The sequence below is a fragment of the Loxodonta africana genome, chromosome 19, assembly GCF_030014295.1.
Source record: "Loxodonta africana isolate mLoxAfr1 chromosome 19, mLoxAfr1.hap2, whole genome shotgun sequence".
NCBI lineage: Eukaryota > Metazoa > Chordata > Mammalia > Proboscidea > Elephantidae > Loxodonta > Loxodonta africana.
The window spans coordinates 25,962,277-25,983,258 of NC_087360.1; the positions used below are offsets into that span (position 1 = coordinate 25,962,277).

General features: G+C 54.1%; 1 protein-coding gene across 3 annotated transcripts; it reads left to right on the forward strand.

The window, feature by feature from the left end:
• Positions 1-1,479: 1,479 nt before the first annotated feature.
• Positions 1,480-15,854, forward strand: OSM (oncostatin M). Of its 3 annotated transcripts, XM_003419146.3 has the most exons (3): positions 1,488-10,186; positions 11,722-11,855; positions 12,371-15,852. In XM_003419146.3, the coding sequence occupies exons 1-3, from the start codon at positions 10,153-10,155 to the stop codon at positions 12,932-12,934; spliced, it is 732 nt and encodes a 243-aa protein (XP_003419194.1). In that variant the 5' UTR covers positions 1,488-10,152; the 3' UTR covers positions 12,935-15,852. The 3 variants fall into 3 exon arrangements, with proteins under 3 accessions (XP_023415011.1, XP_003419194.1, XP_064128555.1); XM_023559243.2 differs by lacking the exon at positions 11,722-11,855 and having other exon boundaries at positions 1,480-10,186; positions 12,371-15,854; XM_064272485.1 differs by lacking the exon at positions 1,488-10,186 and having other exon boundaries at positions 11,744-11,855; positions 12,039-15,853.
• Positions 15,855-20,982: the final 5,128 nt, after the last annotated feature.

Here is a 20,982-nt window from a genome sequence, read left to right on the forward strand (position 1 = left end):
TTAACCCTTCACGCTCCAATTGTGGGCTGGGCAACCAGGCCTCAGCTGATCCCACCCCATCACCCTTTGCAAAGGCCCTTGAAGAGAGCCGGCTTTGATGGGCTTTCTCCCCTGGGAACAGGAGGATTTCTTTCTTTTTTCCACATTAAAGTAAACACCCAGAGTTCCCTCAGAGCCTCCCCAAGGACAGGAGAGTGAAGAACACAGCTCTTTAACAACCCCTGTCCCAGAAATTTCCTCCAGATTCCCCTGGGGGTCAGGGCTGCCTTTCTAGACATTACCGCCAGGACCCTGGCCTTTTCCCATCGTTTTCTCCAGTTACTTCCTCTGTCAAGCAAAGGTTATGACCCTTTGCTGAAGGTTCCAATTTACTGAACTTGGCATTGCTGTAGCAAGTAGAAGTTTCCACCAAACTGTGCCCATCCTCCCTCTCCCCGTGCCCTCCAACTCTCCCGCTCCTGCTAGCACGTCTGTGTAGGACTTGGGACTCCCAGGTGCCAGAAAACCAGCTCAGCTAGGAAAGAGGAGGCTTGCATCCTGTCCCATTAGCTGGGATGTGTCCGTAGTCAGTGCTGGTTTAAGCAAAGTCAGGGGGCTCTTGGAGAGCACTCAGGCCCTGGCTGTGTGGGCCACATTCTTGCCCACTCAGCAGGACCCCTACCCCTGCCTCATGGGGTTGGGACAATGGCCTTCCACAGCTCCAGGCTGGCATCATCCCTGCTCAGAAACCCCAGCCACAAGAGGAAGGCATGCCTCCTCAGTCTGATGTCAGCCCCAGGGAAGGATCCTGATTGGTCCTGCTCGAAACAAAGGTATGGTGCTAGAGCCCAGGCTACCTGGAAGACCAGACCCAGGCTGGGAGCCTACTCCTAGGGCCTGGGGTGAGAGCTGGGTAGCTTGCCAAGTGGGTCTTCCAGGTACTTTCACATATTGTGTATGTGTGTGTGTGTGTTGGTATATGTATTGGAGTGTGTGTGTGTTGGGTGTGTGTGTTGGGTATGTGTGTTGGTGTATATGTTGGAGTGTGTGTGTGTGTTTGTGCTAGGGTATGTGCATGTGTTTGGGGTGTGTGTTGGTGTATTATTACAGTGTGTGTGTGTTTATTCACTCTTGAAAATCTAGATATAAAAAGAGTATTCAGAGCAAATTCACTTGATGGTAAGCCCCATCTTTCCTGCTGATTTTCTCCTTGCACCAAGCCGGGTGCCCTCACCTGTACACCACTGTGGGCATTTAAATGATGGTTGAATGAAGAAATGAAAAGCCACCCTAAAGTATTTTGTTGGTTTTGCAATATGTAGGACCATATCCTCCAGTGGAAACTGTCCTTTTTCTGTGAGGCTGTCAAGGTATAGTTTACATGGTATTTATTCTGAAATGAATTCTATAAAAAAAGATGAGAAATGTCTTTACTTTGTGCGTATGTGTGGTTTTTTTTTTTTTTTTTTTTTTTGGTTTTCCAGGAAAATGTTGAAATCTGCCTGGAGTGGGTAAAAGAGCAAATTCTGAATTCGTTTTAAAAATATTGTCATGAAGGAAAAGTCAGCATCTTTAAAACCGAGACTTCCCAGAAACAGGATCAGATGTTCTGGTGTATCGTGAGTGATATAGTTTGAGTTACTTCAGGGGAGGGGGCCGAGACAGTGGATGGAAAAGGCTGGAGAGAACCTGCTCCCACCCAGCAATGAGGTGGGCCCACACCTCTAGAGGCCTGGCCGCAGGTGCACCAGGTGTAGGCCGGGAACATGCCGGGGTCCTCCAGCCAGGGGCTGAAACTCACCTTCCCTGGGCTTTTGCAGATGGCCACTTGTGTCTGTTCCTTCACTCATCCAGTCAGCAAGGATTTCTTCAGCACCTTCTATATCCCAGGCCTCTGTGCTCTGGACAAGCGATGGACAGCCACAGCCACGGTGGGGAGACAGTCCTCAGTTATAAAAATGTACAGCTCTGGAGAATGCTACAAAGAGGGGCACCCAGGACTCTGGGAGGGCATGGGACACTCAGCCTGGAGTGGAGGGTGATCTTCCCTGTAGAGATGGAGCTTGGACTGCACTTTGGTGCCCGAGTGGCAGTTAAGTGGGTGGAGTGTTCAAGGCGGTGGGACCATCATGTGCAAAGGCCCCGAGGCGAGCGTTGGCTCCTGTGAGGGACTGAGGAAGGTCAGAGAAGGTAGTGGGTGAGAAAGGTGTGGACGAGTCTGAGGAGAAGGCAGGGGCCACACCACAAAGACCAGGTGGTCAAAGTAATGGCTCTGGCCTTACCTGAACAGCAGTGGAAAGCCAGGGAAGTATTTTAGGCAAGGGAGTGGGACTATGGGACCAGGCTGTGTTGTCCAGGCCCCTCTGGAGAGGCTGCGATGGTAGCAAAGCCCAGAGGGGAGGAAGGAGGCTCAGGGTCCCTCTCTCCTTCCCCTCCTCCCTCCTTGACCAGTTCCCGCTGCACTGCCTTTCTCTAAACTTGTCTTGTGCTGGGCCCTGCTTCCAGGTGGCTCATGCAGGTCCCTCCACATGGGATCTATGGCATTTCTTTTCTCCATCTTTGCTGATAAAACCAGCCTTGTCTTTCCAGACCTGCAGAAATACTGACCTCCTCTTGTAGTTTCCTAAGGCAACTGTAATAAAATACTAAAAACCGGGAGGCTTATAAGAACAGGAATTTATTGTCTCACAGTTCTGGAGGCTATAAGTCCACAATGATGTGCCCACCAGGACACGTTCCCTCCCAAGTCTCTAGGGGATGATCTTTCCTTGTCTCTCCCAGCTTCTGATAAACCCCAGTGTTCCTTGGATCACAGCTGCAGCGCAACTCCATTGTCTGTCTCTGTCCTTCTGTGTCTCTTCTCTTTTGTAAGCACAGCAGTCATGTAGGATTAGGACCTGCCCTACTCCGGTATTACCTCATACTAACTTAATGGATAACATCTTCCAAGACCCTGTTTCCAAGCAAGGATATGTTCACAGGTATTGCGGATTAAGACATCAACATGTTTTGGAGGGACCCAATCACAGCCTTAGAGGCAGGTACCTCCCTGCAGCCAGCCTCCCACTGTGGGAGTGGACGTCCCCTCCCCTGTAACAGCCGTTCATTTTCACTTTTGTTGACCCACGTGGTGGCATGTTCTGGGTGATCCTCTGGGCATACAGCGTGCTGATCAAATCTCATGGGCTCTTGGAGGGCTGCTTGGGCCCAACCTGCCTCTGTATCCTCCCAATTGCATGCTCTTCAGCAAATGACTCTGTCTCATCGGCCTCAGTTTCCCCACCTACAGGACAGATAACTACATATGCCCCACCAGGTGGCTGGGGGGATTTATTGAGATGGTGACCCTTGTAAAATGCTTAGAACTGGGCCTGGCATGCAGAAGGCTCCGGAAACACTGGGCAGACAGCACGTGCCTGGGGCACCAAAAATTGTTTTTGGCAAGAATGTGATGTTTCAAAATAGGCATCGTATGCTGTCATCATGAGGAAAGTCAAGACTCATTTGGACTTCCTTTTTCTCATTTTATGTTTGGTGCTGTTTTTATTTCGAGTAGTGTTGCAGTGATTATTGCTGAGGCGGACCTTGTCTGGTTCTGGGGTCAGAACTTTCTACGGCCATCTTGTGCATCCCCTCATCTCACAGACAAGGACCCTGGGCTCTGAGAGGGTGGGGGTAGGCGTTGTTCCAGGCCAGCCAGCAGACAGCAGGCCAGGTCAGCACCTCGTCTCCTGTCCCCCAGGTTGGCGTGCTATGGTCATCCCACCTCAAAGTAGATGTGTCAGCCCCTGCCTGCCTTTCCTGTGGCAGAGCCTGGTCTGAGGTCCTGGGGCTGGCATGAGGTGGACAGTGAGGCTGACTGAACAGAACTGAGTTCTCTCTCTACTCTTCGCTTCTGGAATGGTGTTCAGGTTCCTGCAAGGGGGGCCAGTTACCCATGTGGTGGGACCACGGGGCTCAGTGTAGCACGTGGAGCACATGACATTCTACACCTGTGGAAACGCCAGGTCCCAGAAGACGTCTGTGTGGGGCCAAACTCACTGCCACGTGGGTTGTGGGATCCCCCTGATAGGGTGCCCTTGCCCCGACCTTACAGGTTTATGTAACACTGCCTTTCCCAATTGCCCTCAAAGTTACCCTGTGACATAAGCAACTGTGCGCCTCCGTCTGCCCCAGTGGCTGGCGGGTAGTAGTCACCGAGCGCCAGCAACGGGCCAGGGACTTGGCTGCAATATCACATTGCACTTCCCTGGCGGTCCTGCAGGTAGCTTTTGCCACTGCATTTTTTTTTTTTTAAGTAATTTATCCGATTTTTTGTTGTTGAACATATACGCAGCAGAACATACACCAATTAAACAATTTCTACACGTATAATTCAGTGGCATTGATTACATTCTTCAAGTTGTGCAACCATGCTCACCCTTTTTTCCCAATTTTTCCTCCGCCATTAACATGCACTTACCGCTAAGCTTCCTGTCTAACCTTTGGGGTTGCTGTTGTTAATTTGATCACACACAGATAGTTCTTTACAGAGTACAGTGCTCAAGACTGCATTTTTAAATTGAGATATAATTCACACACAATGAAGGCCACCACTTTATATAATTCAGCAGCTTTTAGTCTATTCACAGTGTTGTGCAATGACCACCTGTATCTAGCTCCAAAACATTTTATCACCCCTAAAGGAGACCCTGTACCATTAGCAGCCACTCCCCGTTCTCTCCTTCCCCAACCCCTGGCAACCGCTCTACTTTCTGTCTCTGTGGATTTGCCAATTCTAGATATTTCATTTAAAGGAATCGTACAACATGTGGCCTTTTGTATCTGGTTTCTTTCACTGAGCACGATGTTTTTCAACTTCTGTTGTAGCATATATCAATGCTTCACTCTGTTTTATGTGGTTATACCACATTTTGTTTATCCATGCATCAGTTGATGGGTATTTATCTTGTTTCCACTGTTTGGCTATTGTGAAATGTGCCATATGAACATTTCTGTACAAGTTTTTTGCATGGCTTATGCTTTTAATTCTCTTAGGTGTATATCTAGGAGCACAATTTCTGGGTCATGTGGTAATTCTGCTCTATGCTGTATGGTATTCTGGAAATTATAGTTTCCTTTACCAAAGGACATCGTGTTTGGGTAAAGTAGAAAACCAACTGACTCCGACTCATGGCGACCCCATGAGTGTCAGGGTGGAAACTGTACTCCAGGGTTTTCAATGGCTGCTTTTTTAAAAGTAGGTCACCAGGCCTTTCAACCAAGGCCCTCTGGGTGTACTTGACCCTTCAGTTACCAGTTGAGCATGTTACTGTCTGCACCACCCAGGGACTCCTGGTAAAGTAGAGGGTCAGCAAAAATGAGGGAAACCCTCAATGAGATGGATTGACACAATCACCACAACAATGGACTCAAACACACCAACAATCATGAAGACGGCGCAGAACGGACAACGTTTTGTTCTAAGTAAGGTTGCCATGAGTCAGAGCCGACTTGCCAGCGAATAAAAACAACAGCATGGTAATCCTATGTTTAACTTTTTGAGGAGCTACCAATCTATTTCTACAGCAGCTGCACCGTTTTACATTCCTACCAGCAATGTATAAAGGTTCCAATTTTTCCACCTCATCACCAACGCTTGTTATTATCTGTCTTTTCAATCACAGCCATCCTAGTGGGTGTGAAGTGGTATCTCATGGTGGTTTTGATTTGCATTTCTCTTTTGACTAATGTGATGATGAGCATCTTTCCATGTGCTTGCTGGCCATTTGAATCTCTTTGGAGAAATGCCTATTCAGTTCCTTTGGCCATTTTTAATTGGGTTGTTTGTCTTTTTACTGTTCAGTTACGTTGCTGCATATTATAGAGGGGAAGCCGAGGCTCCGGAAGGGGATGTGACCAGGCCAAGAATGCTGAGACTGAGACTGGAAATGGCTTGATCCCCTGCCTCCCAACCAGCAAGTTGGGGCCACCCCTAGAAGCTCTGAGCCCCCTCCACCCCAGGGAACCAGCTTCCTGACTCCATTTTGGATCTGCATCCCAGGCCCATCTCAAGTCCTGTCCTTGCATTTAAAGGGACAGGGCCTGCCAGCCAGAGAGTGGGCCGGAAAGGCAAGGAAAGAGCAGTTCTGAGGAACCAAGATGCTCCTCTTCCTCTCTCAAATCATGTGGCCCTGGCTGACGTGGCCTAGGAGAAGGGGGCAGCCCGGCCCTGCGGTCAGAGCCTATTTATACTGACTGGGCCGTGTTGCAAGCTTTTCCTGGCGGCGAGAGGGACGTCACTGGCTGCTGACCTCACCAGAAATGGTGACGCATCTTCCCTTTATGCTTTGCTTAGGTGGGCAGCCAGGCCTCCTTACCTGGGGCCACTCCTTGTCCTCCCTGACAGCGGCAGATTATCCAATAGGTAAGGTAAGCATGGGGCTTAGTTTGCTTACCAGATCATCTGTAGTGAACAATTTCACTACAGATTAGTAAGTAAGCAGAAGTAAGCCCATGTTTACCTTGTTTACACTGGGTCATCTGCCCCTGTCACTGATTGTAAATATGAAAAGACAATTTGATTCTGTAGGAAGGTGCTGTGGGGTTGGGGGAGAGACAGATGCCAGCCATACCTAGAAGCAGAATCTTTGATGTGGTGAAAAAAATGTGAGATTGTTACTACAGATGATCTGGTAAGCAAAGTAAGCACCGTGCTTACCTTGCGTACTGAATAAACTGCCCCCACTCCCTGCCCATCACTGTCCCTCTTGCTCTGGCTGGGAGCTCCCCCCTAACTCTGGGCCCAAGAGGACTCCAACCATGCCGTCCTCTTGCAAGCCCTTCCTTGTCTTTGGTGACCTGGTCCCTGGGGCTGCACATGGCACCCTGATTAACCAAGTGCTCAGAGCGCTCAACCTCACCTCTCTGCGCTTGGAGGCCTTTTACACTGAGGAGACAGCGTGGCCTCCTTGGCCTTGTGGGAGGATGGAATCAGGTGAAAGCACTTGGCTGCCCGGGTGAGCGTGGCGGTCAAGCAGCAGGAGCTGCGATGATCACTCTAGACGTGGTATACACCTGACTGTCTATAAACCAGAGTGCGCTCAGGGCATTGCCGAGGCTCTCAGCTACTTGTGTTGTCTCGGGTGAGAGAGATGGGGGTGGTGTACCAGCCCACTCATGAGGAGCTTCAGTGACCTGAAGCCAGCTGGGCCTTGGCCTACCCAGAGTGGGTGACTGAGGCTCTTGTTATTGTTGTTAGCTATCATCAAGTTGACCAACCCCATGCACTATGGAATGGCCCTGTGCCATCCCCATGAACGGTTGAGGACAGGATCATTTGTGATCCTTAGGGCTTTCATTGACTGATTTTCAGAAGTACATCTCCAGGTCTTTCTTCCCAGACTGTCTTGGTCTGGAACCTCTTCAGGAACCTGTTCAGCATCACACCAACACATAAGCCTTCACAGTGATGGATGGTGCCAGGGTCAAATTACCTAATAAACAAGGTATGCTCACTTGTGCTTACTTACTAATCTGTAGTGCACAACTTCACCTGTTTTTCACATCTTTGAAATATTCACTACATCTCACCCATGTGAAACTGTACACTACAGATTAGTCCAAACCAAACCAAACCCAGTGCCATCGAGTTGATTCTGACTCATAGCGACCCTACAGGACAGGGTAGAACTGCCCCACAGAGTTTCCAAGGAGTGTCTGGCGTAGTCAAACTGCCAACCCTTTGGTTAGCAGCTGTAGCACTTAACCACTATGCCACCAGGGTTTCCACAGATTAGTAAGTTAAAATAAATAAGCCTTGCTTAATGTAAGCCAGTTCATACCTTGCATATTGGTTAATCTGCCCCTGGGGGGTGGCTGGGCACGAGGGGCATTGGCTATGCATTGAACCTGGGTCTCCCACATGAAAGGCAAGAATTCAACCTGCCTGGAATTTCTGTGTGTTTAGTCCTATGCAGGGTAGGCTGGGCATATATCTGACTTGGCTAAAAACAGTTTGAGGTCCCTTGGCTTTCAGGCCCCCCTGCGTGTTTGGCCTGGTTGCCTGCTTGGAGTTTGGTGGAGCTGGACTCCACTGAGGGGCAAGAAGCTCTCCAGCCAGGCTTACCTCCCTGCTTTAAGCAGCCCTGAGCTTCTGAGATTCATGTCCTCATTGAGATGAGCCCAGCCAGCCCTGTCTGGTCGCCCTCCCCTTCTGGCTGTTGCAGGGCTTGAAGGAGACTAGGGATGTGAAATTGAGAAGGATTCGGGCTTGGCACGGAGTCCCAGGAAAGGGCACTGTGGGGGTGGGGGCCCCCAAGATGAGGAATTTAGTGGAAGCAACATTCTCGGGATGAGAATCCAGAAGCGGCCTATGGGGGTGGCGGTGGTAGGGGATTGGACCTGGAGTAGGAGCACCTTGTTGGGGTAACAGGGAGTAGGGGGGTGAAGGCAGCCTCATGGATGAGGGGGTGCATCTGCTTGGGAAATTGCTGGATCCTCTGCTCCTGGGAGTGGGTGGCACAGAGTGGGTGCATAAAGAGTTTGTTGAGTGAGTATGTCAGTGATGGTCTTCAGTGGTGGGGAGCCTGGGCGCAGCCTCCAAAACCAGAAACAAACCCACTGCCGTCGAGCCGATTGCGACTCATAGTGACCCTATAGGACAGAGTAGAACTGCCCAATAGAGTTTCTAAGGAGCGCCTGGTGGATTTGAACTGCTGACCTCTTGGTTAGCAGCCACAGCACTTCACCACTATGGCTACAGCCTCAGTGGTCGTGAATAGCACCCGGGGCTGGGGTGGGCAGGAGCATGTCCAGCCCTCCTCCTTTCCGGCTACCTTAGTTACTTGGTCCAGGCTCCGCGGGCCCAATGTTCCCCTAACGGGAGCAGCTCAGGCCTCCCTAGCAGTCCTCGGAGAACCTGCCCCAACTTTCCAGGCCTCCCCTAGCCGAGCTCCTGAGGGTGCAGGACAAGGACCCCCTTCTGGGTCCGGTAGATGTGCCAGCTCCTCTGTCTCCTGTCTGCTCTCGCCCAGGCCTCAGTTTACCCCACAGTAAAGTAGCAGGTTGACCAGGGAGGCGCTCTCTCTGGGGCCCCTTCACGCTGACATTCTGAGGTCTACGAGAAATAAAGGCTGCCCCACGATCGATTGCTATCTTTCAGAGAAAGTGAAACCTGGTCCTTAACTGTCACCGTAACGACTCCTCCTCCCTGGCTTCCCCTCTGAGCTCACAGCTTCCCCGTCTCCTCCGCCCCCAACCCCACCCCTCCAACAGCCAGTACTTGGAATTAGACTTTCATCTTTTCCTTTCCCTTCAAAGGTCTTTTGCCTTTTATGTCCTGACAGCAGTGGCCCTGTAAGGTGGGCTGGGAAATGCTTCCTTTTCTCGTATTTCAGGTGGGGTCTCTGAGGCCCAGAGAGGTTGAGTGACTTGCCCCAAGTCACACAGCATGTCAGTGGGCTTGAACCCTGATCTCCTGTTCCTCTTGCTCCCAGTGCCTTGTTCTCCCCAGATGGCCTGTCTGTTGAGGAGGGATGGGAAGTCTGGCTGGGTGGGGGATGCATGGTGGGAGAAAGGAGACAATTGAGCTGGGAGGTGAGGGTTGGGGGGCCTGACCACAATCTTGGGGCTGCCAGCCGGAGTCTGGCTCTGTGCCCAGAGCCTGGTGGTTTCCGCTCACAGATGTCCCAACAGCCCCAGCAGGAGGGCGGGAGGGCACTCAAGAAGGAAGATGTCTTGCTCCCCTCAGCTCCAGACCACAGTGCCCTGGAGGCGGTGGCCCTGGGCTGAGCCGCCCGGGTTCTCCAGGGCCCACGCTCAAAGACTCTCCCCTTTCCTGGGCACAGGCCCCTGCAGGTGGTGCGGACCCCCATGCACCCTGCTCACCCAGGAAGGCTGAGGCTGCGGTTTGCATCATCCCTGGGCGTGGGGCTGACCTCGAAGAACAAATTCGAAGAAAACAGGAGGAGGAGCGGACATGGACCGCGCCCAGCGCCCATTGGCCGCCCGTGGAGACTTTGGTTTTTGGGGTCATGTTCCCAGAAGGCCTGCCCTTCCCCCTCCCCCTCCCCACCCACCTCACGAGGTGTTGGCCAATCACCCCGGCGGGCATAAAGTGGCGGCTGACCCGCGGAGCTCCCAGGCGGGAGCTGTCACCCCCAGCAGGCGCGGGCCGGAGCCCTGTCACCCAGCATGCAGGTACAGCTCACGTGGAAGACACTGCTCGGTGAGTGCTTCCTTCCTCCCCACCACCACCTGATTCTACTGCCACTGGTGGGGAGCAGGTGGGCACCTTCTACCCTCCGGGAGCTGGGGGGCACTGGGCAGAAGGATGCTGAGAAGGGAGAGAGCCAGGAGGTCGGGCCAAGAGAGGGGCCCACTGAGAACGAGGTGCCCATAGGGTGGAGAGGAGGGGGAACTGGGAAGGTTTTCCGTGGAATGTGATGTACAGCCAACTCTGGGATTGAGGGAGTGAGGGAAGAGTGGGTGCAGGATGGGGCAGGGGACGCAGAAGGTGGGAGGCGTGTTGGGCAGAGGAGGAAGCTGCAGAAACTGGGCAGGAAAATGGTGCAATTCTGAGGGGCCGTGGGGCCTCCTCTGAGCAGGTGAATGGAGCCTTCTTCCCTGATTCGGTGGTCTGGGAGGATACAGTCAGCCAGGCCTGGGTCAGGGAGCCCACACAATCACACAGCGCATATAGCCACGCCCACACGGCGACACACACACTTGAGCCATATTACGTCACCCAAGCCTCAATCTCACCAACCTGGGAACCCCACATGCAGGCCTGGCCCCACCATTCACGCCGCGTGGGGACAGCCGCTACAGTGCACCTCACACAGACCCATAGTCCCACATGGCACACACGGACCCTCTCACCTGAGCCAGGCAGCAGGCACCTGGCGAGGTGGCTAGGAGTGGTGGCCATGCCGGGGAGTCCGGCCCCTCAAGCCCCAGTAGCCAGCCTGCCCAGGGGACCAAATGGTTCTCAGGAAGGGACGATGGTGTCACTGCCTTCCGGGCCCTTGCACCACAGGCTCCTTCAGACCACGTGGCTGCTGGTGCCCTGAGGGGGATGGGGAGTGACCGAGCCATAACTGTGCTGTACTGTGGAATGTTCTCAGGGGCTCCTAGCATTCCTGGTGGGCTTGACAGAGTGGAGAGAGAAGACGGAGGGGTTGGGAGAGCAGGGTAGCCCCTTTATGAAGCAGGGGCATGGATGGATGGTCTCTAACATCCTTTCCAGATGGTTCCACAGACACGGTTTAGGGGCCAGGCTGTTCCGGGGCTGCCTGACTGAAGCCCCCTTGTGCCCTTGCTTTGAGGGCTGGGTCTGTTACTGTGGCCCAGGGGGGCTGACAAGGCAGGGCAGCAGCCATCCCTCAGCCCAGGATCAGGCAGAGTGCTAACCCTTCCTGGGCCGTCTGCGTATGTGCATGAAGTCAGCAGGGGCTGCGGGCATGATTGGTGGGCACAGGAGCTCCTGTGGGCTCCACAACCTCCCCTCAATGGCCTACTTGGCAAGTCGCAGCCACTGTGCTTTTGGGTCCTGGGCAGTGAGTCAATGGGGAGGTGGTGGTGGCCCCAGCAGGTGCTCATGTACACACCATCCCCCAGGGGACTTGGCCCTTGATGGCACAAGCCTGGAATGGAGGGATGGGTCCTCTGAGGCCCTCTGAGGCCCCTCCCTCTGAAAGTTGCCCCAAGGTCCCACCTGTGGCTTCCTCGCCAAGGCAGGTGATGTCTCCTTCTCTGCCCCAGGCCTGGTCCTCGGACTCCTGTTGCTGAGCATGATGGCCATGGGTGGCTGCTCCAGAGAGTACCAAACCCTCCTCCTCCAGATGCAGCAGCAGGCGAAAATCATGCAAAACACCAGCATGCTCCTGGACCCCTATGTGAGTCCCTGCCCCCTTACGGTGTATGAGGCCCAGGGACCTTGGGGGGCAGGGGGTGGGACAGGAGTGAGCACTGGGAGGTTCAGGCTCTCCCCTCACTGGTCCAACACACTCATCCCAGGCCACACTTGGCCGGCTGGGGTGTGAGTCCCAAGCCCAAGACTTGACCGTCCATTTTTCCAGGGCAGAGTCATCGCACACCTACTACGTGCTTTGTTCTAGGCACAGGATGGAGCAGTGAGCCAGTGTCCTGCCCTCTTGAAGCTCACAGTCACCTCCCCAACACCTGACACACAATCACTCCTGTGCAGTCACTCCTCCTCGGCTCCCAGCATCACTCCGACCCTGTCTGAGTGACCCAGGAGGGTCCACTCCCCTCTTGGACCTCAGTTTCTGGATCTGTACAATGGGAGGAATGAATAGGGAGGCCCATGAGGTCTAGACCAGACCTGGCTCTGCTTGCATGTGGGAGATGGGGGCTCCAGCACTCATTCCCTGATTCTTCTTTCCCCCAGATCCGAATCCAAGGCTTGGACAAGCTGGACTATAAAGAGCACTGCAAGGAGAGCCCTGGGACCTTCCCTAGCAAGGATACCCTGCAGGGGCTCAGCAGAAAGGGCTTCCTGCAGACTCTCAACGCCACCCTGGGCCTTGTCCTGCACAGACTGGCTGCCTTCCAGAAGAAGGTGCCCCATATCACCAAGGACAAGGATCAGGACTGGAAGCAGGTGAGCCAGGCAGAGGGGTACATCCGCGGGGTCAGGAACAATATCTTCTGCCTAACCCCGCTCCTCAACAACTCCTCAGAGATGGTCACACCCACTTGGGCCGGCCCAAGGACCTTGCCACCACCCAGCCTCTCTGCAGATGCCTTTAACCACAAGTTGGATGGCTGCAAGTTCCTGCAAGGCTACCATCGCTTCATGCACTCGGTGGAGCAGGTCTTGAGCGAGTGGGCAGAGGGTCCGAGCCGGAGCCGGAGACACAGCCCCCACTGGGCCTCACAGGGGCGGGCCCACAGGATGAGACCCTCCAGGAGGGCCAAGAGGCCTGTGCCCAGAGGGCTGCCACCCCGGTAGCCTTTAGGACATCCCTTAAAGGTGGAGGATGCTCTATGGATGGGAGGAGCTGGTGCCAGGTGCAGGATATGTCCCCCTGGGGTCTTTAAACCTGCTCCGCTTGATTCTTCTCCACTCAAAAGTGCACTTTAAGGGATGGCAGCTGGGCAGGTCTGTCCTTCTACTTCCTTTGGATTGCGGGGGAGTGTCAGGCCATGGGGTCCCCAGCCCTGAGTTAGTTCCCAGTGCGGGGGGGGATGGCTGCATTGGGCCACGTGGGGCAGACTTTCCATTGATTCAGGGGTCTGATGACACAGACTGACTCACTCCCTAACCTGCTCAGCGGAGGCCTGTGGCCTTTCCCTCCGTGACTGGCAGGGCTGTTGCCCCTAGACTTCCTCCTTTCCCTGGTGTCATGGTTCCGAAGGGAGGGAGAGAGGTCAGGGCCTCCTAGGTCTCATTCCTAGGCTCAGGCCAGACAACTGGATATCTGGGGGACCTCACTTTAGGCAGCTGTAGTGGCACAGGGTGTCCTAGAAGCAGCACTGATCTGGGGGGCTCAAAGCTCAGCCCCTAACTCTCTGTGTGACCTCGGGCAAGCGACTTTACCTCTCTGGACCTCAGTTTTCTCTTTGTGAAGCGAGGGACTCAGGGCCTTCTGCCTGTCAATCGCTGGGACTCTGTGATATAGAGTTAATATCAAATTATCTCTGTAAATCAGAACACGTGGTGCAAATAGACATGGGTGCAGACTAAATTCCCTTAGGAAAAAGGAGACACCCCCCCCCCCCCCCCCCAGTGCCCAGAAGCCTCCAGTTTTGGGTCCTGGCCGCCAGCTGCTCCCCCTGGTGTCATTTTATGGAATTTCCTTGTGCTGAAACCACTGCCCTCCTGGAGGGAGCCCAGCAGCTGCTGGGCCAATTCCGGGGAGTGCATGACTAATTTATCGATTTTTACCAATTTTTATCAGTTTTGTATTTATAAAGCTTATTTATGATGTGTATTTAATGTTAATATTGTGCCAACATGTATTTAAAACTTGTATGTATTTAAAACTGATACCCCTGTGTCTCTGTTGCCATGTGGGGGGTGACTTGAGGGGTCCCTAGGTGGCAAAGCCACAAGTGTCCTTGACCTGGGCACTGGGCTGGAGATCCTTTCCCTGTCCAGGAAGTCACATGCCTCAGCTGGCCCGGGGCTGCCTGTGGGGGCATCTCAAACACACACAAATTGTTCTTGGGTCTGCACAGGGCTCCCCTGAGTCTTTGGGGGTTGTGGAGTATTGGGGTAGAGGAGTGAGAGGGGCAGGAGGAAGGCTGGTGTGTGTGGGTTGCACGTGGGTGTTGTGGTCGTGTGGCTGGAGGTGCACGTTTGTGTGTGTGTGTTGATGTGTGATGTGTATCTCTTCTCCCTCGTCTTGAAGTGTCAGTGTAGGAGTTTAAAGGAGTACTTGTGTCTGTGAGTATCTGTGAGTGTTCTGTGTATGTGTGTGTGTATCTGGTTATGTTTCTGCACACATGCCCTTGCACGTGTAAATGTGTATGTGCAAATGTGTACTCATGAACGTATATGTTCATGTGTTTTCCTGGAGGGACATGGGTACATCCGGTGCCTGGAGCACAGCAGGTACCTTCAGCATTTGTGGAATGGGTGAACTCACAGCCATACCCCTGCCACCAGCACTCTGCAAATCCTCCCAGGCACATAGAGATACAAAGCTTGGGTGTATACACAGGGCAGTAGAGCACCTCGGGGAGAAAGCACAGCCCTCAGAGTCAGATACAACTGGCTCAGTTCAAAATCCCAGCTCAGCCCCGTCGCATCTGTCTGGGTAACCTTGGGCAAATGATTTAATGCTTTGAACCTCAGTTTCCTCATCTGTGAAATGGGCAAGATCATAGCAGCCCCCCTCAAAGAGGCCTGTGATAGTGCCTCGCACATAGTATGTGCTTGAAACTGCTTTCTGAAGGGCCTCAGGGGCTTAGGGATTCCACCTGGCCTCCAGAAAACTGGACTCCCTTCCCATGCCCGGATCCTCTTTGGGAGGGGTACCCATAGGCCAGTGACATCCTGAGATAGCAGAAGCAGTTGAACTTGAACTCCATCAGTCCCTGGCCACCCCTACTTCCTGAGAATGGGGGCGAGGTGGGAGCTGGACTTGGCTTCAGAGGTGGAGGGGAACCCATTCTGGGAAGAGCAGAGAGCCCCTCCTGACTCCAGGCTGCCTCTGCTGCTCTCCTCTGGGGCGTGTTCTCTAGCCTCTTGGCTGGCGGACCCCAAATGGAGGGACCACAGCATAGGCATGTTTCGATGGGGGAGACAGAAGGCAGGGGGAACCCACAGGGGTACCTGAGGAGCTGGGGAAACCCTGAAAGGGGCCCTGAAAAACCAGCGTGGGTATGTTGTGGGTGCTTGTTGATGACATGGTGCCGAATGGAAAGGGCATGAAGGTGCTTGGCAGAGTTTCAGGGTTCCAGGCCTAGCTCTGAGTGTCTCTGGACAGCACCTTTCTCTCTGCGTGTGCCTTAGTTTGCCCATCACTAAGGGTTGGCCTGACATTCTAGGATGGTTATTCTGGGAGCGTGGGTGGGCTCCCTGCCCCTCACTGCTGGAGCCTGAGAATCAGTTGGTGGGGGTAGGGGGTGGGCCTGCATGTAGGAGTCTCCCTCCCTGACCCCTTCCCCTCCCCACCCTGGAACACAGTTCCTGGTGTGGGGGATTGGTCTGGGGCCAGAGTGTCGGGTGAGAGGTGTATTTAAAGACAGCTGAAGCCAGGGCTGCTCTGGAGCTGAGCAGTCTCAATGCCCCCAATCTCTCCTAAGTGGAGTAAGCACCGCCCTCTTCCAGTGTCTCCTACAAGGTGCAAACATCAGGACCCTCTGACTTCCTACAAAAGAGCACTTGGTGGGAATTCACTAATTAGCTTTTTTTTTTTTTTAACCCCCAGGACACTGAGGGAAGCCACCACAAAACAGGAAGTGGCAGGGAGAAGACAAGGGTGGGGGAAGACAAGTGACTGTGCAGGGAGGGCTGGGCTGAGGAAGCCACTGAGTCTCGGCTGAGTGCCCACCATGTACACAATGCTGGCTTGGTACCATGCCCGCACTTTCTCTTCTAACCTCACCACAACTCTCCGTGATAGATATGATCCACTTTGCAGGTGAGAAGACTGAGGCTCAGCGAGTTTGAGGGACGAGCCTACATTCTCTGAGCTAATTAACTTGGGAAGGGTTTGGTGCACAGTTTGAGTTCAGGTTCCTTGGACTCCAGGGCAAAAGCATCTTTCTGTTACCGCTCAGCCTCTAGAACTTGGCCGGCACTTTCCTGAGTCCCTGCAGGCACAGAGATCCCAGCCAAGGGGACAGACAGACAAGACACAGCAAAAGGCTTGCAGCGAGATTGCAGTGAGAGCTCAGCAAAAATAAAGCATGGTGATGAAATAGAGTGAGAGTCGGGTGATGTGGGTGGTCAGGGTGGCTTCTGGAAGAGGTGATGTCCACACTGTGACCTGAGTGACGTGCAGAAGAGGTAGTGTCCACATTGTGGCCTGAGCCGTGGATGTGCAGGAGAAGGGGTGGAGCCTCCAGGTGGCGGGAACAACTAGGGCACAGGCTCCTGGCACCCAAGGATCAGAGCGTAGCGAGCGAGGGCCTCACTGGTTTGTCAAAAAGGCCTAGAGATGCAAAGTGTGTTAAAGGTCAAACACTGAGTTTGTACAGGGCTGGGGCTAAATTAAAACTCTTGGCCTGTGAATCCTTACCAGCAGGTTTCCTGCCCAGTTGCCCGTGTATTCCAGGCTCTTTCAGATACCTAGTAAGGGCGGTCACCTGGCCCTTTGCCCTCTGGGCTCCTGCCCCACTGGCAGCCTTTGGGCTCCCGAAATGCCTGAGCTTTCTCCTACCATAAGACCTCTGCCTATGCTGTTCCCTCTGTCTGGAATGCTGTTCCCTGTTCTTTTGACCAAGTTAATTTCCCATCTCCCTTGTCAGATCTCAGCTCAAGGGTTCATCTTCAGCAATTCCTCCCTGCGTGTGCATGACCTGCGTCCCCCCTGGGGCGCCCACTCGGGGTTTGTCATTGTGCCTTCATTAACGTGTCATTTGCCGTAATGTCGGCCTCCCTCGCTGGTCTGGAGCTGTGGAGGACGGAGGACGGAGACCACATCTGTTTCGCTCCCCTGTATCCCAGCCCGCAGGGCAGTTGCCTGGCACAATGAGGCACAGGCCCACTCAAAGGGGAGGACAGAGGCAAGTGTGTTGATGGGGGGTAGGTAGAGGCACAGAAGAGCACGGTGGGGAGCCTGGCCTAGTCCAGTGCCACACCAGGGCCAGCCTTCTGGGCTTCAGGCCCCCACCGACAGCAAGGCGCAGGCATGTACACATTTCTGCCTTTCCCCAGTGTTCGAGGGGTGGGGAGAGAGGGGGAGGTTTCTCAGCCTTGGGCTGCTGGGAAGCTGTGGGTGGGAGGTGGCAGCCACCAAAAGCTGGGCACGTTCCCAGAGCGGAAGGGGGGCCGTGCTGTGGCTGGTGCTGAGGTTGTCCACGGGGAGTGCAGAGGTTGGTTTGCAGAGGAAGGGCTGAGGAGCCAATGTGGCTGCGTGCCCCCTTCTCCTGCCCCCCTGGATGAGCCCTCTCCAACCCCCTACTCTGTGGATAAGCCCCAAAAGAGGTGCCTCCTTAGAACTAGGGTAGCACCCATCCCACAGGAAGCAAATCAGGGAGCTCCAGACTGGAGGGGGTTCTTAGGAGCCCCACCTGCTCACAGCTGCAGCAGCCCCAAACCTCCATCTCCAGCTCAGATCCACAGACCCCGTGACCAGGAACATCTCTGCTGGGGGCCCTGTGGTTACCTCAAAGCCAAACTCACTCCTTGCCCCCCCCCACCCAGCCCCTCACCTGCTTTCTGCTTCCTATTTGCCCCACTGAAGTTCCAGAATCCCAGCCCCTTCTCCCTGGACCTCTTCTCTTCCCCATGGATCCCTAAATCCTGTGGTTTCTCCCACACCTCATTTCTTGCCCAGGCCTCCTTCTCTCCCGTACTGGAATTCTGTCTAAAATCTCAATACCATCATGCTTTCTCCTGCTCACTGCTCATAGCATCAACTCCAAATCTTCGTTGTGGCATGCAAGGTCCCAGGTCTCTGGCTGGACCGACTTTGCCAGCTCCTCTGCATTCTTTCCACACTCCAGTGGGCTCCCTGCACATCCCACACACGCTAACCAACCCAGTGTTTGCACTGACCCCTGCCTACTTCTCCCATCCTCTTACCTTGAGGCTGCCTCTTCCTTGATTCCCACTGGGGGTTTGCTTCTCCTCAGCACTCACAGATGCCTGCAGGGTTTCCCTGACGCTGCTGGCAGCAGGTGGGGGTCATCCCTGGAGTCTGTACCCACCAGGGGCCGAACAAGCCCACCTCCAATCATAGCTTCCTTTGAGTCTGCCCTGACTCATGGTGAGCCCATGCACAATGAAGTGCTGCCCTGTTCTGTGATAGCCACATGACTGATTGTGGATCAGACTGTTATGACCCACAGGGTTTTCAGTGGATAATTTGTGGAAGTAGATCACCAGGCCTTTCTTCCTAGTCTGTCTTAGTCTAGAAGCTCCTCTGAAACCTGTTCAGTAGCCTAGCAACTCCAAAGCCTCCACCGAGGGACAGGTGTCGGCTGTGCATGAGGTATCTTGGCTGAGGATAGAACCCAGGTCTCCTGCATGGAGGGAGAGAATTCTACCACTGCGCCACAACTGCCTCACGATCACAGCACATAGGATGAACTGAGGTTTTCATGACTATCAGGTGTGAAAAGCAGAGAGACAGGGCACTCTTCCAACAATCGCTTTTTTGTCATAGTGTGAGTTGGTTCCACACAAGATTCATTTTCCCAGAGTGGCGATGCCCTGTGAACCTTCGAATAAAATTGTACCCTCTCCGCTAACTCACATGGAGCAACAAAGTGAGCTGGCACCAGACTCAAGAAGATAAGGGCTCTCTTTGTGGTCGTGTTGCCGGAATTGATCTAAATCCAGGTTTTCTTTTTCTTTTCCAAGCATTTCAGAGTGATAGCCATGGACATTTCGTGTAACAGGCATGGATTGAAAATCCCCTAAGTCAGGGGCTCACAGAGGCAGGGCGACTGTAGGAAAAAGGCAGGGATTGGAGTCTGGGGTCTTGGCACTTCATTTTTTATCCAAAATACAAGGTCCCATCTAGGATTACAAACCTGGGTCTTTAGCCTCCAAAGTCTCAGTCCCTTCCCCATCCACTAATTTTGATATGTTTTTTTTTTTTTCTTTCGCAAGAAATGAGAAAGTACTTCAGAGTTCAGGAAAATAAATACAAGCCGCCCCCCTCCCCACCCTTAACCAGCTGTGTAACCTCCCGGGCTGAGCCTCAGCTTCTACCTCTGTGCAATGGGGCTAAAGCGGCCGCCTCACAGGGCTGTGAGAAAGATTTCCTGAGAAACCACGTAAACACAGTGTGAGGGCAGCGTTTTTACCGAACAGGTGCAGGGGTCAATGTTCTCTTTCTCCCTTCTCTCCCTCTCATTTTCCTTTCCCTTCCAACTGATTTTCCTTCTTTACACGTCTTCTCTCTTTGTCCCTCTCACCCCTGTCTGCCACATTTCACCCCAGGGGTGTCCATGAATCCCTTTGCAAGCAACCATCGAAAGGTCACAGTTCAGGCTCAGCTTGGGGAGTTCTGGGCATAGCCAGCTCCACTCCCTCTTCCTGGGGCTTCCCCAGGGCTGGGCTCCCGCTCTGGGAGGGGCTAAAGTCTCTGGGGGTGCGGAGGCTGGGCAGGTGGGACTTGGAGCCTGTGGAAGAGAAGGGCGGATCAGACGGTAGCTCCCGGGGTTTTGAGGTGGGTTCTGGGGCAGGGAGTGGCGGTTGAGGGGCACCATGTCCATGGAGGCAGCTGCAGTCACGTGGGGAGAGGGATAAAGGGGACATGGCCCTGGTGCACACGGCCTGTGGCAGGTCTGAGTCAAAACACCTAAGGCCGACCCCAGCCGGTCATGCGGAGGGCTGCCCAGTCATCGCCTTATGCTGGCCTGGGTCAGCCAGGCTGGGCGCGGCCAGTCAGCCGTGACTCAGGCCCCAACGGCACTGCCACGCAGAACGGGCAGGGGCACCAGGCACAGGGACGCCCCCTCCCCACCCTGGCCTCGCGTCTCCCTTGGCACACCAGAGACCCTGCCCTACTTGTGTCAGGCACAGGCTGCGCGGACACCCGGGGTTTCTGCACCTGCTGCCCCCAGCCCTTTAGTAGGGGGTGGGGTAGAAGTGGGGGGGCCTCAGGGCCACCCGGCCCTGGACGGGAAGTCAGGTGGGGGGGCGGGGTGAGGAGCCATCTCCAGAGGAGACGTGACAGGAGAGGGAAGCAGAGAGGCCTGGCCCCGAAGACGATGGTGTTCCATTGACGGCCAAGACCCCGTGAGACTCCAGAGGGTCCTGAGCGGCGCAGACCAAGGTAGGCTTCCCTGCAGGGGTGGGAGATGCCAGCCCCTTGGGTTATCCTCAGCAGGGCAAACAGCACTCCCTGTCTCCTGTGTATGGCTGGGTCAGGGGAGGTCTGGGTGGCCCACTCAGCTCTCCAGCCTTCAATATCCCTATCTCCCGGGGTGCCCACACATCTCACGGAGAATGTTGACACAAAATGGGAGAGACTGGCTGTGAAAGTGTTGGGTGGACTTATGAGAGGTTAAAGATCATCAAAGGGCTAAGGGCAGAGAAGAGAGCACAGGACTGGGAGGCCGGAAGAAGACCTGGATTTGAACCCCGGCTTTGTGGGATCTGAGAAGGATCATTCCTCTGGGATTCTTGATTCCTGGATTTCCAAGGGCTCAAATTCCCTTTTCCCAAAGTAGCGAAGGGTTCTTTCCCTCAGATGAAGGCGAGGCAGGCACAGGGTCCTTGTCCCTCAATGGTAGGGGGCTGTGGGGTGGTCCCCTGGCAACTTCTGCTTTGGGAAGAAGGGAGAGTCTTGGCCAGCTGACCTCCCTCCCTTGTGGGAGGCCCTGGGGTGTGTGGTTGGTCAAGGCCATGCCCTCTAAGCTTTTACCCTTGGG